Source organism: Dermacentor albipictus, chromosome 10 (assembly GCF_038994185.2).
Source record: "Dermacentor albipictus isolate Rhodes 1998 colony chromosome 10, USDA_Dalb.pri_finalv2, whole genome shotgun sequence".
NCBI lineage: Eukaryota > Metazoa > Arthropoda > Arachnida > Ixodida > Ixodidae > Dermacentor > Dermacentor albipictus.
The window spans coordinates 45,280,638-45,296,520 of record NC_091830.1 but is presented as its reverse complement, the minus strand read 5'-3'; the positions used below and the strand labels follow the sequence as shown (position 1 = coordinate 45,296,520).

At 45.3% G+C, this 15,883-nt stretch overlaps 2 protein-coding genes across 3 annotated transcripts in view; one reads left to right on the top strand and one right to left on the bottom strand.

The window, feature by feature from the left end:
* LOC139050520 (octapeptide-repeat protein T2-like) overlaps nt 1-15,883 on the bottom strand; it is a 29,446-nt gene that overhangs the window by 9,908 nt on the left and 3,655 nt on the right. The window contains exons 2-4 of one of the 2 annotated variants that reach the window (XM_070527005.1): nt 13,025-13,274; nt 3,718-3,790; nt 813-1,226 (exon numbers count right to left, since the gene is read on the bottom strand). In XM_070527005.1, coding sequence (XP_070383106.1) covers nt 813-1,226; nt 3,718-3,723 — 420 coding nt within the window. In that variant the 5' untranslated portion in view covers nt 3,724-3,790; nt 13,025-13,274. Of the gene's footprint in view, nt 1-812; nt 1,227-3,717; nt 3,791-8,265; nt 8,890-13,024; nt 13,275-15,883 lie in introns of those variants that run through there. The other variant, XR_011508919.1, reaches the window with a different exon arrangement.
* LOC139050519 (uncharacterized) lies at nt 1,224-5,714 on the top strand. The gene is made up of 2 exons (XM_070527004.1): nt 1,224-2,739; nt 4,638-5,714. Exons 1-2 carry the CDS (start codon nt 1,786-1,788, stop codon nt 4,893-4,895), a joined length of 1,212 nt encoding a protein of 403 aa, XP_070383105.1. The 5' UTR covers nt 1,224-1,785; the 3' UTR covers nt 4,896-5,714.

Genomic DNA, 15,883 nt, shown 5'->3' with positions numbered 1-15,883 from the left:
ATGTCGCTCAAAGTCGTCGCTCGCGTGAGTTACAACGTCTAGGCGATGAGCGAACCCAATAGCCTTCTCCATCATGTTTTTTGTCACTGTCAGACAAAAGATCGCTTGCATGATGTTCATACCTTATTCACCCGTGTTTTGTAAATTCCTTGACCAGTATACGCGTTTCCATTAACAAGTTCACAATTACTATTCTTGTGGTGTCCTTGAAGGCACTTATTCGGCAATGTCACATGTATTCATCAGTAGCAAGTTCACTACAGTGTATGCAGGCATCGCTCTCTGCAGAGTTCTTTGAGATATAAGTCTGCCCCAACGAAATGTACCCATTATTTAGGTACACAAACAGCATTACGACAGGGATACAATCACATGAAAAAACAATCGAAACGCCACACTAGTCAGCAAAACGAAGCAGCTACTTAATATGAACTTCACTTCGTATGACTGGGCTTCGTTGCGCTTGTCTGCGGGACACACATCACACGTATGCGGACTGGGTTGTCCCACACTTTGGTAACATTGTGTACATGTCCGCTCTAACAGAGGCCTGCACCTTTTCTGCAGCTGCCACCCGCTGAAGTAGCGGTCCGGCACCAGAACGAAGGGGAAATCGCTGCCGGAAGCTTCAGCCATCCCTGCTGCAAAACGTTGTCGTCTGCTACTGCATCCCCAGCGTACAGGCTAGCCCGCTAGGTGGCCATCAGTGGCGCCTCTATGGGCGGTGCACTACACGCATACAGATCATTGTGTGTGCAGGCGCTCTTTTCGCAGGCGTTGCGTAGAGAAAGAAAATGGGCGTTGTCCCTTACCTGTTTCCGTCGCTCCCTCCGGGCAGCGGCAGCACGCGCTCTCTTCGCCGCTCGGCGCCGTCGCTTCGATGCCGCATGCCGTTCTCGCTCCGCAGCTCTCTGCTCCTCGCTCTGACTTTGCCAGCGTTCTCGAGCGGCTGCAGCGTGCCGTGCTCGCTCAGCTGCACGTTCTTCTTCGCTTTGTTTCTGTCGCCGTTCGCGGGCTGCCGTGGCGTGGCGCTCTCTCTCGACCACCTTCTCTTCTTCGCTTCGATTTCTCCGACGCTCTCGGGCAGCGGCCGCGTGTAATTCCCGCTCGGCCGCTCGCTGTTCTTCGCTCTTGTTCCGTCGCCGTCGTCTCGCCGCCTCTGCACGTCTACGCTTGTGTTCGAGCTCTTCTTGTTCAGTGCGTGGCCTCTTCTTTCTCGGCATAGCCTGCGTTGGCACATATCCCCGCCCTCAAACGCATGTCACGATGATGCTGTGGTGATGCCGTCAATGTTAGCGCCTAAAAAATATACGGCCTTCTATCTCCATTGCGTAACGCGCCAGCGTATGAGCTCGTGGGGTGCAATCATCGCAACTGTTCGAAGCTAATTATTACATGACCAATGACATGACAAACTTTTCTAGCGACCGCGCACGAAACTAAGGAAACTGAACGTGTGCTCCTACGGCTTGGCTCGAACTGGACTGACTGCGGCCAGCTTTGGCTAGTGCACATTTTTGTCGTTGTCGTCTGCTAAATGTGTGATGAGTGTGTTCCGTCGTCCACAGTGTTCACGCTGCACATGCGAGCAAAGACGTATGCTAGGGCGACCACTTTCGCCCATGCTTTCGATGATACTGGCGGCTTGGCCATCCGGCGTGCCTAGTTGAGCAAACGCGGATTAGCTGATTGGCTCGCTGAACACTACGTCACGCGAAGGCGATAGTATCAGTGATAGTATCGCCGAAAGTGATCGTCCGAGAATTGACCCCCGACGATCTCACGATGCCGCCGCCTCAAGAAAATCTCCTCGTTGCAAGAAATTGTCTGGACAGTTCTGTGGTCCAACTGGAGAACGGAGGGCCATCGCCGGGAGCTTCGCATTTACTGAACGACGCTGAAAGGGCAAAAGCCCGGAGAGCAGCAGCACGGGAACGGATGCGTGCTTTTCGCGAGCGCCAGGCAGCAGACGCCGCCGCTCGAGGTGGGCCTGATGGACCCTCGCGTCTGACCATTGGCAACGGTCTGACCGAGGCCGAGAGGGCAGAAGCCCGGAAAGAAGCTGCCCGGAAGCGGAAGCGTGCTTTCCGAGAGCGCCAGGCAGCAGACGCCGCAGTCATACAAGCTCAAAGAGAAGCGGACCGGGAACGGAAAAGAGCCGCGCGGAAGCGACAGTTAGAATTGGACGACGGAGTCTTGCAGGCCCTTAGGGAAGCAGATCGGGAGCGCAAGAGGGCCGCAAGGAAGCGGCAGGCGGAAGCAGTCGCACAAGCCCGAAGAGAAACGGATCGCGAACGCAAAAGAGCCGCGAGAAAACGCCGGGCGGAATATAGCGTCGTCGCAGGTGCCGATAGAGAAGCGGACCGGGAACAGAAAGAAACCGTCGCAGGTGCCAGTAGAGAAGCGGACCGGGAACGGAAAGAAACCGTCAGTGAACGGCAAGCAGGAGAGAACACCAACGGCAGCAGTGGCAGCAAAGACTCGAGGTGGGAGGAGGCACACTTGGCAAGCGGGTTCAACATCAGCAACCAGTTTGGAGCCCCCTGCGATGTGTGCAATCGCCCGTGCTACCAAAACAGTATATGGCCACCGCTCCCAATGTATGCGGACTTGCTGGTGCAGCTGTTACCTGGAAGGGACACCGGGGCTATCCACGCGTGCGCCTCATGCCGGACGAGCCTGCGAGATAACGAGACGACCGATTTTTCTCAGACCGCCCGTGCGGTCTCTCCACTGCGTGTACGTAGTGTCCGTGAAGAGTTTTAAGATCTTCCATGTTGGAGGAACTTTTTTGCAGCTTGGGGAGTTGAGAGAGAGAGAAGGGAAGAAGGAAAGGCAGGGAGGTTAACCAGACTGAGTCCAGTTTGCTACCCTACACGTGGAAAGGGGAATGGGGGGAGAGAGAGAGAGAAAACTTAGGTGTAGGATGTCTATAGTCGGGCACTCGACTGTTGCCTTCAGGTAGTGAAAAAGCGCTCGAACTGCTTTCTGGACTGATGAAATGTGAGGCTGGGGAGTTGAAAGGTTTTCAAGTGAGGGCGGGTGACTATATATATATATATGCTCGTTTAGTCTGCATCCATGTATGATTGTAAGTTCTTTATTATTTCGATATCAAAGAGTCGCTGAAGTGTTTTTTCCACTATGCGCACCTGCCGCCCTTTCTCACAAAATACTGTACACTCATTCTAATGCTTCAGAGTCGCTTTGCTGCGTCTCGCCTCGACGGGTTGTGTAGCTTGAAGATCTGAACATTTGTTGCTGCAAATGCTTGAATGCAGTGCATGTATCGCAGTTCAGTTCATATAAGCCACCCATCAAAGTATTACAAAACGTCTACTTACTGCTACAATTAAACAATTACAGCAAGAGCAGCACTGTGGTTCAAACGCCGCTAAACGATCTCGTAAATGAAGTGTGTTTGAGGCGAGATCAATTAAGGGGTTTGTTAATGGTGCGGTATTTAGCATTACAAAACCACAATCTAATAATAAGGCACGCTAAATAGAAGGAACTCGAAATTAATGTTTGGCCACTTAAGGTTTTTTAACAGCGCTACAAAGACGCAGACTAAAAGAAGAACATGTGCGACGGACAAGGCGCAGTTTACAATTTTGTGACAAGTGACAATTTTAGCCCCTTGTCCATCGTACATGTTTTTCTTTTAGTCCACGTCTTTGTAGCGCTCTTTTTCTCAAGTATGCAAAACCAACTCACCCACATCAAGCTTCTGGTTCTTTAACAGGTATGTGGCTGAACCCACTTGGTCTGTACAGGTGCGTCTCGCCATCTAGGACAGTAAACAGCCACATTTTTCACAACAGGGTTTGCAGTGAGTGCTACTAGCTACGTGCATAAAATACCTTTCTCGCCTCCTTCAGCACGTATGAAACTGCGCAGTAGACAATTTTCAAAAAATAGCCACAGTGCACAGTCAACTACAAGAGCGCTACACATGAGGACAGCATCAGACAGTGCAGAGGGATCACCCAAACACCCTGCTGCTACCTAGGCGCATATGAAGAGAATATGCAGACAGGTTCGCAGCGAACTTTCTCCGTAGCCAGGCAACATCATTCAGACATCAGAGTCCATCGTATTCAGGGATTTGAACACACCACCGCCACCTGTCCAGGGCAGTTGTGGGGCCAGACAGGTGAGCCAACAGCGGAGCCAACCAAAGCCTAGTGAAGGCAAAAGTGAATCAGCAGCTCAAATCACTGTAACACTGATTAAGCAAATAAAACCTGCAGAAATTCATAAGGTAGAGAAATTTTCTTCAATGGGAAGCTTGACGTCCACCCGATACTAGGACAAAGGAACAACATATAAGGCAGACCAGATATAATTTATGATGAAATGACCATCACATGCTTAGGTTTCTTCTGCGCTACCGACTGGCAGATCTATAGCTGAGAGCCTGCCTTTGAAGACATGCTGGCACTCCTACAATGACAAAATTGAGCATGCAATCAGCCCCCAACTACCCTGGTCTCTTTGTGCTTTGATCAGGCCTTTTTCCCCTGTGATTGTCCTGAATTTGCCCCTGGTGCTACCTCATTTCACATGTCGGGCCCATCCAGCATGTGGACTTTAAGCTCATAGCCACATGCTTACTCTCATTCTCTCTCTTACAGGCTGAGAATGAGCAGTCTAGCTCTAGGCGCGGAGGCGAGTCGGTTCCTGCTGGATCTACAGCTGTACAAGAAGATGCTTCTGTGCAGTGTAATGGGAAAGACGATGTTGGCGTCAAGTCCGCACAGGTGGAGCTGTTTTCATCTAGGATCGCCAAGTCAGTGCAGTGTGAAGATTTGACAGACTGTTGTGGTGCTCCTGCTCTTGTGGAACAGCTGCTGCCAGAGAAAGGTCGAGCACCCTGCCTTTTGGATGGATGATAATTTACTGCCCTGTGCAAAACTGTTTGGGCTTACGTCGAGAGGAACTATCTGCAAGCAGAACCATTGAAATGGCCACTTCAATATAAAGTCTTGGGTAATTGGCTGAAGCAGGCCATTATATCTTTCCCTACATCTGTCAGGTGACGCTCGGAAACGTCACATTTATGCTAGCTTCTTTTAATTGACTTGGTTACTGTGTGGCATGTGCAGGAGTACTCGTTGTGATTACCGCAAGTGATAGCAGTAGTTTGCTGTGAAAGCTGAAGAACCAGGGACAAATTTTGGCTTTTTGAACAAGAAAAATAATTTTCTTGCGATAACAAGTTTATCCCCTTCCAGAGTGATTTAAATCTGCCAATTGAAAAAAAAAAACATACAAGCACAATCTGGGGCTTTCCACACTTCAAATTAAGTCTTTTTCTCACAAAAAAGAACCATACCTGTGGAATATTTGTTCACTGCATTAATTTTTTTTCTCTAACTTGCACCGTCTTCACACATTTGGACATCTCAGAAAAAAGCAAAGTGCCCACCTGTTATGAGGAGTAGGACACTGTACAAGTGCAATGTGTGCCTGTGCAAGCTTAGCCTGAGCGCCTGCTCATCTCGTGTGCTGGATGCATGAAGCCTTGAATGGTTGCACTTCCTGCCAACTGCAACGGTTTCACAATTATCTCAAGTGTGGCACACTGGCACCTTCTTTCCTCAGATACAGCATGCGTGCTGCACGCAGGGGGCACTTCAAATACATGTACAACTCCGAGTATTGGGGGAACCTAGAATTAGGTAGGTACACCTGGTCACAAAAAGTTTACAGAGCAGCCTGTAGCAGTAGCCAGTAAAACCATATACGACAGTGTTGTTAGCACGTTCTAGTCAAACCCCGAAATGCAAACACCAGGCTGCGTTACGAGATTGCGGTGATATTCAGCTTTTTTCTCAGGTTTCGTGGTCCGTAATGTTTTGTGGCTGGCTGTACATTAGCAGGGTTTAATGCAAACACCGCAGCGAAAAAGTGATTCTTTTGGCCTACCAACTGAGCCCTTCGACAATTAAAATCATTTCATTATAATGTAGTCCCATAAGTGCCCAGCATCAGTGCATGGCTCCCCTGTTCCATCTGCTGTGATCGTCATTTCCTCGGCAGCTCTGGTGGCTATGCAGAACGTGCTATGTGTTGTCTACTATACTGTCGGCATTTAACAGACTATACCAATGTGCAGTATAGCAAGTATACTTGGCCTATGTGCACTGTCTTTACAAGACAACCCTGGATTGTTATAGAAATTAGTTGATAAGGAGTTGGCAAGTTCTACCCAATATTTCATTTGCAGTCTCTACCTGCATGTGTAGCAGCGGACAGAGCCACCATACTTTGCATGACGAGGATACATTGTTACACTGCTATGCATTGTCACATGCAACAGTGTGCTATGATTTGTTGCAAACTGATGAGCTACAAATGCTTATATTTATTTATTTGTAGTCAACTGTATTTGAGTGTCACACATAGCACATTCATGGCCAAGGTTGCACCAAGCTGGTCTACTAACAAAATAAAGTACAGTTGGGAAGTTATATCATGAAGAACGAGGCACAGAGAAGAGTCCAAGTAAGCTTACCAGCATAATGGTAAGCTTACCCCATAGACCAGTGGTTGAGCACTCGGGGATTGTTTTTCACTTTTTTCCCATTGAGCTTCCTCAGACCACTGTCTCACTTTACCTGGAGGTTATTTATGATGTCCACAGTAACAGGTGCTACCATATCTTGCTGCTTTTGACATAAATTTTTCTGTGATATGTTCTTGTATTGCTCGAGTCTCTCTTCCTAGAAACTTAAATGTTCCAAGCAATGATAAGTGTGGCCTCGTTTTCCTGGACTATAACCGACACCAATAAATCACCCGCTCTACTTCGTCTGGATTTCTTATAATTGCTATATGTTTGTTGCTTGATGGTGTTCCCTAACATAAATTGTAAGATTCCTTTTGCTTGAACAAGAGTGTTCTATCATATTACTTTTCTTGTTGCTGATATTATATTTCACATTTGCTGTTTATCACTAAACTGTCAAAGCTGAGCTCTTTGTTGTTTCTGTTGTATCATTTGTGTTTTACATTCTTGATCAATTGCTTGCTTATATCTTTATTTCAAGAAAGCTTTGCACCTGTTTTATTTCAGTGGATTCTCTGTCTTGCAGTGTTTAGTTTCATCATAGTGATATGCTCAAGCTCATCAAACTGTTACACAGTGTAGCAACATATTTAAACTATAGTCTCGCTGCACGTTTACATCTTGCTTAACCTGTCAGAAATTCCTTCAAACATTCACGAAGCAGTGATTCTGTCCTTTCTAAACTCGCATATGCGTCTCTTAGGGAAAGGAGGTATGACCCTTTGACCAGGTACATCAACATGCTCCAAGCACAAACTCCCATTACCTCAACTGTCTTAATATAAGGGTGCACTGCAGAATAAGCACTTTTTTGTTCATTACTGCTCCCATACGCATCACATTACAAAAAAAAAGACGGAGCTATAAACTTGCACACTGAACTTTTTCTTAGCTTCAGAGAGCAGGGTTCATCGTGATCAGAAAACCACACGGCAAGGCCACAAGGCAAAACTTGCAGTATAACTGCGAAACTGATGAGAACAGAAAGCCAAGGTAGCAGATATTCCATGGTGCCTGTTTTGTGCTGGTTTGTGTAGAATTAGCTTGTAGAGCACGTCAATTAAGAAATCAAGGCTGGGAGAGTCGAGAAACTTGTCATGCAAATACCATTTTCAAAACAACAGATTCAATTTTTTTTATTTAGAACAATATGTAAAGGCAAGAAAATCATTCCACTGTAGAATAGCTCGATAAAGCATTGCATATCACACCAACAGCCTTACTACAGCCGTTATTAATAACTAATAGCCGTTATTAAGAGCCACACCAACAGCTCAGGCTGTTGGTGTGGCTCTTAATCACGGCAAGTTGCCTTTGCTGCCACTTTCGTCTCCCTTTCTTTCATTAAGAAAGTGAAACTTCTGCAGTAATTTTGCATTTCAGTTTCAACAAAAGAGTAAATTTCCCTTATGCGTTGTGCTTTTCTTGGTGTAATACAATTGTTACTAAAAATTGAGCCCCTTGATTCCCCCAACCCCTGTACTGCATGTTGTTTCAGAGGGGAACTTGATACTCCAACAAAAACAACTTAAAATACTGCTAGTCTACACAAAAATGAACTAGTTACTAAACGGCATTAGCAAACAGAAAAGCACTGCTGTCTGGCAACAAACTGTTTCGAACCACGGTGACAGTTTTCGCAGAAAGCCGGCAGTATGAGGTGTAAACCAGCCAAGTCAATCACGCCGACATCAAAGGTGAGAACAATATATAGATTTATTTTTAAAATTCAGTGTTGGCAGTTTATTGCGTTCTCTGGGAAGAATATTGCCAATGATGCAATATTCCTCCCAAAAGAGGGATAAAGAGTTACTTGTCAAAGTGGGCTCTTGCGTGCTTCAAAATGTTATGACGGATCAGGTTGCTTTTCTGGTTGCAAGCATACAAGCACTCACTGCATTTGTATGGCTTTTCGCCTCTGTGGGTCATCACATGCCTCTCCAAATTGGTGCGCCGCATGGTGCCATAAGGGCACAAATCGCACGAAAGGCGTTCCTCAGTGGTGTGTCGTTTCTTGTGGTCTGCTAACGTGCTTCTATGAGCAGTTCTATATGGGCACATGGTACACTGGTATGGTTTCTCTCCACTATGCGTGTGCATGTGATCTTTAAGTGATTCGAATCGTCCAAACTTTCTTGTACAGATGGGGCACTCAAAGGACTTCTCTCCACTGTGAGTCAGCATGTGTCGATTCAACATTGCCTTGTCCTTTGTTTTGTAGGGGCAAAGGTGGCAGTGGTATGGTTCTTGAAACCGTTTAACTTTGATGGGTCGATCCATCTTTTTTGGTATTCCATTGGAGAAAATAGTTGCACCTGAAGAATGCAGAAATGTTCGCATTACTTCAACTGCTTAATTACTATACCAGCATGGACAGCGCAAAGGAGCATACAAACAGCACAGATATGGTGATCTCACATGGATTCTATACTTCACGTCTTATCCCTAATTATAGGGATAAGGTTATAGTTATAGGGGAGAGGCACAAGTCAAACCTTTTCAATTATGGCTCCCTGGGTGTCAGCGTAATGCCTTCTGGGCTGTTGTAAGCCCATGCAAACACCACGCATATCCGAGGGTCACCTGATTTAAGAAGATTGAATGTTTTGCCACAGTGATATCCTCATTGGGCATCCAAAAGATATTCACTGAATGTCCACTAATGGACATTTACACAGGTATCTGAGTGGACGTAGCATGAGCACACATAATTAAGGTTGTTCAGCATTTATAAAATAATACAAATTAGGCCAATTAATCTGCTCACACTTGCACATGAAAATGATTGGTAAAATATCAGCAACACATTAGGTGGATTTTTGACACAGAGTTACACATTTTAGTTGTCAGCCATCAGAATGGATATCATGTGGGCATGTGTTCTCGCAAATATGAATGACTAATATAAATATGGCTGAAAGGTTAAAATCAGCATTATCCACAAAAATATTTTTTTGTAGATCTGGTCGAAACGAACGCATGCTATATGCTGTCCATCCATCCTTATGCTCTAGAGGGCAATGTACAGACATTTCTACAAACCTTTCCAATCAGAGCTCCCTGCGTGCTGCCATAATGGCTCCTGAACAATTGTGAGCCCATCTAAGCACTTCTTTAGGAGTACTAAGGAATGGGGTAGCATGTGCACATTACAGATGCACAATTGTCTAGAGAAATGATAATTAGGGTGTACGAATACTTGAAAATTTCGACTGCCATTGAATTTTTTTTTCATATTCGTATTAGATTCGAAACAAATCGAGCATAGCGATGTCGGCGCGGGTGAAAACAAGGTACTTAGCATTTATTTCCATACAATCTAAGAATATGTGTCGTATTTTGTGCTGCCGGAAAATTTTCGCCTGTAAAACGCGCTCAGCCACTACACAGCTAAGATGTGCGGAAAAGCCAGCTTCTCAGTAGCAAGTCGCACGGGTTTGCAGACGGCAAGGGTGCCTTCAGAGCGCAACGAAAAGGGTCCGGGGCACTGCACAAAACAATCCAACTGCAATAAGAACGGGCTTTTTGGAGGTTCAGGCCCAATGGGCCGATCCTCAACAACGATGCCCCAATCCTGAGCTCATTGCTTGACAGCAAATGCGATGAATGCCAGCTGGTACAGTGTCAAATGCATCCGACTTTACAGGCATTTGATGCTATTTAATAAGGCACAGTTTGGCAATAGCAAACAGCTGGTGGGAATTACTGAACTCCCCAAGTTAACATTAGTCAAATCCACAATATTTTAGTATAACAGCTAAATTTTTTACCGTATACAATGTGCCTGTGATGTTCCAACATGTTAAAATAACCATACTTGCTAATAAATGAATGCACATATCATTATACAATATTCTAAGCTAAATATTCGTAATCGATTTGTATTTGAAAATTCGGATATTCGCACATCCTACAGCAGTACTCGAAAAGCCGCAGGCTATATGCATGATACGTCTTGGTTAATAAATATGGCAGTATATGAGAAGTCACAATGAATTGCCATCAAGAGTGGACACACTTCTCCCCATTCAGCATACTGGAGTCCAGATTTAGTGAATTACAATCGCTGGTTAGCTTTCATCGTCTCGGTCATACGTTTGTATGGCACAGAAATGCAGTAACAATACAAAGCCTTGCAAAAAGTAATCCCACAAACAGATGGGCTGTATCTACATGATGAAAGATATGTCAATGAAACAAAAGATTATCAAAATACAATAACCAACAAACGCAGGCTGAATGCATTCTCCCTAGATACTACTCATCAACTGTGTCTAAGGTGTGTGCAGCAGTGTATGCTAGACCCATGTTTTTCAGATAGAGAAAAACATACTTAATTGTGCTTTATGAGGAGAATTCAATAAGTTGTAAGCATAAGCATGATGCAGGAGACTTGGGGTATTGATGTTTGCTTAATGAATAAACCCTTTGGGATATATTTCTAGGACAGCGAGGATTTTTCGACCTACGATGTGGCATAACTTATTGACAGTCACATTGTTGGCAAATGCTGATTAAGAAGACAGTCAACATAGGAGATTACAATCTCTCCACTGCTATTCATTGCATTTTTTTGTCATCACATGAGCATAGAAACAGTCTGGTTCAAGCAAAAGTTGCAGCCAACTGGTGTTCACTTATGCAAACAAATTAAAAGCACATTAAATGCATCTGCAACATAATCATATCACCCCACCAAAAGAACCTCTTAATGGCAAGGTTGAATGGACGTGAGAACTAAGTTACCAAGAACTGCTAATGTACGTCACAAAAAGCAAAGCCACCAGGAAAGTGTGCCCTATCTTTGATAATTAAAATGTAGTTTAGTAACAAACAACCCAGATATAATCTGTATTTACGATTATGAGCCCATCACTGTCATTGTCCTACCACCTCTGTCACAGAGGCTTGCACAGCATGGTGTACGTGAGCTTGTAAAAAAAAGGTAGTTTAGTAACAAACAACCCAGATATACTCTGTATTTACGATTATGAGCCTATCACTGTCATTGTCCTACCACCTCTGTCACAGAGACTTGCACACCATGGTGTGAGCTTGTCAACTCGATGAATGACACCTTCCTTCTAGCAGTTTGACCAGTTAGTCTTTCACCATCCCTCTGTGCGGAAGGGATATCTGCCTTACAGCCATTGGGGAAAAGGGCACAACTTCAGGCTTAATGCAGATGTGGTACACTTCCGGCATCGTACCCAGTCCTGCAAACAGTAGCATTGCAGCTGGAGGCAATAGTGGCATCACAGCGGCACTGGCGGCCACCACAGAGTCAACGAAGTAGGCTATCCAAAGCACGACTATCACGGCATAACCGTGCAGTTATTTAGTTGATAAAGTGGCCTAGCCAGCAAGGGGTAGCAGGAAACGTATCGAGCAAGTCCAATTTACAGCATCCCCGACAAATATGCCATCCACCAGTGGGTTTCAAGCAAGGCGGAAGATCCCGAAAAAGAGCGGGGCACAACGGGAACATCCATGCCAGAGTCTATTTTGTAGACAAGGGTGTAGCCACTTACATCTCTTACAAAGTTCCAGCTTTCATTTAGCGACAACTCGACGGAAAGCAGTTGGATGTGTCTGAGACACTTCATCCCGGAGCGACAACCTGATGCGAAATGTCCCCGTTTTTTGCAAAAATTTCAGATCGCTTTTTGAGCATGACAGATTCAGTGTGAATGCTGTTCGTTGCTGCAGCAACGACGCGAGCCCTTCAATCTGCCTCGAGGCTGATTACAGTGTTGGTTCTCCCTGCTTATGCAAGCTTCCCAAAACTGTAACCAGGTCATTATCTTGGTTTGATTTCGCAACACGGCATTGACGTTGCCCTGTTGTGAGTTTCCGGTTTCCAGTTTCTTGTTGTTTTCAGTACCTTCATGCTGTCTATATAGAGTGAGTGCATCCTGAAGCGTCAGTTTTGGGTTTCAATAAAGCTAGTCGAACAAGCGAGTGGGTAGAGCAGGTCAACGACAAACGGTCACGCATGAGGCTTTCAACACGTCTACTGACAAGCATTTGCACTTTTTCACCATATTATGTCAGCGAAGGGTTTGGTTCACACTTTAAGATAACCAAGTGTATATAATGTTTGAAATGAGCTGCAGTTATCTTTAAGGAACCCCTCCCAAAAATAATTCCTGGGTACCGCTTTGAGTAGTAACACAATGATTGTGACAGTAGAGGATGATGATTGCTGGTTTTTGAGGCATGCACTCTCTTTCACCTTTCTATAGTTTTGACTGAGCTACTTAAGCAGTCTGCTGTCAAGCTGCAATAAGAAGTCTCAGTAGGCAAAAAACCCCTTTACATTGGTACAAAATTATATGGGACAGCACAACTTAACAACCTTTTCCTGCTACTATGTTGACAGTGAATCTGACTACCAGCTGATTCCATCCGCCACCTGTGGTTAACTTTTTCCAGCTTAAAAACATTTACCTGCTTTTTTGTGTGGCTCGGAGCCAGTGTCTTGGAAGCTGACAAGATCTTCGGTATCTGTCCAGCTGTTCACCCTCGTAACCAAGGTAGCAACAGGTGGTGTCTGGGTTGACCTGTTGATCCCCGAGGGCCCGACTGCAATATCTGCTCTGTCACTGAACTGTGTTGCCATTTGCGAATGCACAGCCTTAGCTGATGCAACAGCCATGGAGCCATGTTGATGGCTGGTGACAGGTGGCTTTCTTTTGGCCTGCACAGAGAAGAAAACAAAGCAGATGCAAAAGCGAGACTCTTACCCATAACTTGCAAATTTTTTACCAATGTAAGTCCACCTAGCACATCACACAAGCAACTTGTTTCGTATGAGGTTGATAATACTATCAAGTTATGTTGGCTTTACGGTTATTTAATAGTGAAATTCCTGTATTGAAAACGAAGATATTTTCTCAGAAATATCCTCTTCAGGTGCGAAATAAGATAAACACAAAGAAAAATTGTGATTTCTCAAATATGGCTTCTAAGTAGCGACCCAAACTGAGTGATATAAGTAATAACATATTTATTGAACCAAGAAACCATATTTATTGCACCAATGTTTTGCGATGTGAACACTTGCACACATAGTGCTTCCGGGCCATAAAGCATGTTGATGACCACTTACAAAAGGAACGACTATTTTCATGTACTGTTAATTTGTAAGAAGTACTTAAGAGTGCAGTTTGAATGTCTCTTAGCTTGCCTGTTTCAACGACTCCTACTTTTTGACATGAAATTCATAGCAGCAATCCTGTGTGCCACTTAGGCAAAGGAAAAGTCTGCATTTGCAACAGCAAACCCGAGACTTCGAAACACAGCCCGTGTTACGGCACCTTTGCAGGAAGTTGGCATTAATGTTATTGGGCCAGTGGTTATTGCCGTCAAGCCTTGTGTAGTGCCAACATGTGATTTTCGGACAGGCTTTGGAAAGCTGGCGCTTGGTCTTTCCCATCTGTTTGGTGCAGTCCTGTTGCTTGCAATCGAGCTCCATGCAATATGTGATTGAAATTCCATAACATCTTTCACTTCCTTTTTGGGGAGTCCCTCTGCATTAGCGTCACAATTGTTTCAAGCCAGCTGTTGCACACTGTGAACCAAATGAAGTGAGAGATTACTTCTACCAGCCATTTCCTCAAAAACTTTTTTTGTAATTGAAAAGTTGAGCTTGTCGACGCCACCCATAAATTGATTGTACTTAGTGATTACCTACGGACAGACAATCAATGTCGACATATTCCTTGGTTGCTTCGCTCCATCTCATCACCATAGTGATGTTTCATAGTCCTGCAACTGTAGAGACCATGTTGACCCAACCATTGTCGTACCAGAGAACAATGACCACGTCTTCCTTTTCGGTAACCTTGAAGTCGCAGCTTCTGTGCCCTTCCTTTTTCAATTCTTTTTCGCTTTTCGAAAAAGTGCAAATTTACCTGCACTTATGGAAATGTGAGCTGCTTCCGCGATGGCGCAAGCATAAACTTGTGTCACCACCTGCCAGCAGCTGCATTTCAGGGAGGTCATTCATGTGTTCTGGCATAGAGTTTCATAGAACAATTACTGGAGGGAACTCTGACATTGCGATCGTTGAGTCACTATGGGAACGATGGGAAGTACATGAATTTGTCTGATCTCCATACCTGTGGATTCAGACGTTCTTGTGGCTTTGTTTATTTACACTTTGCCTTCATTGTCCTATATTTAAAAGTGATCTATACTTTTCTAACTGCAGAATACTCAGCAAACACGCATAATTGCTACTAATTGCAGCTGCTCAGCTGCTGAGGTGGCGAAGTTGAAACTTGCCAGGTGTCTCAACACACTGGCTTGCCTGCAAGAAATTCATAAGGGCATTCTATGCCACTTGTCGATGCATGTGTCAGTGGCGTAACGGTTTCAATATCAGGCCTCAGTAGTAGAGGTCCCGTGTTCAATTGCTATCATCTGACAATTTTAATGATGTCTACTTAATTATTTGATACACAGTACATTGTTGAAATTTACAAGTTTACAAAGTCGTTTGAAGCCAGAAGGACGAAGTTTAGGCAAGTCCATGTACTTCCCATAATTTTCATGCTGGTACAACCGTTGTCATTGCAGCTCCCGTAAACACTGGTGCCAAAGTTCCCTCTAGTAATTATTGTATGAAAATCTATGCATTCCGGGGGCGGGCAACATGAAGCAGCCATCCCTGAAACACTGGTTTCTGCAGCTGCCTGCAGGCGGCTGCAGAATGACCTGGACCTGTTAGCTGATGGACAACAACTACAGAAATTCGTTGCAGTAGCAGCCAACCACCTAAAGATCCTTGGCCTCGCCTTTAACTCGAAGTAGTTGCCAGTCCTGAGGTTCTCCGGAAGCAGGAACTGGACTAAGACCATCCACCTACCAGACGGTGAGACCATCGCAACAGCAACGACCTACCTATACCTGGGTGTTAGACTCAGCACCAAGGGTGAGCACCAGTGGTGTTACACGGAACATGAGGCACACTTGAGGCAGACCTCCCAATGAGCCAGCAACATCTTACACAGACTGTGTTTGTGGGGGTGCAGTTGCTTCATGATGGTGTGCGAATTATGGAAGGCAGTGCACACGCTGAGCATGACATCCGCCAATGCAGTGCCGTCTGTCGGCGACAATGCGAGCATGGTTTCAGCGTGCCCAGCGAGAGGTTGGCCAACTGTCGCTAGAATGCCATGGCCACGTTGCAGTGGAGGCGGTGCAGGGGGACATAGGATGGCCCTCTTTCGAGGCCCGAGAAGTTGCAAGTAAGATTAGCTTTGCGCGGCCGCTCTGCTGCATGGGCGACACTCGCTGGGCACA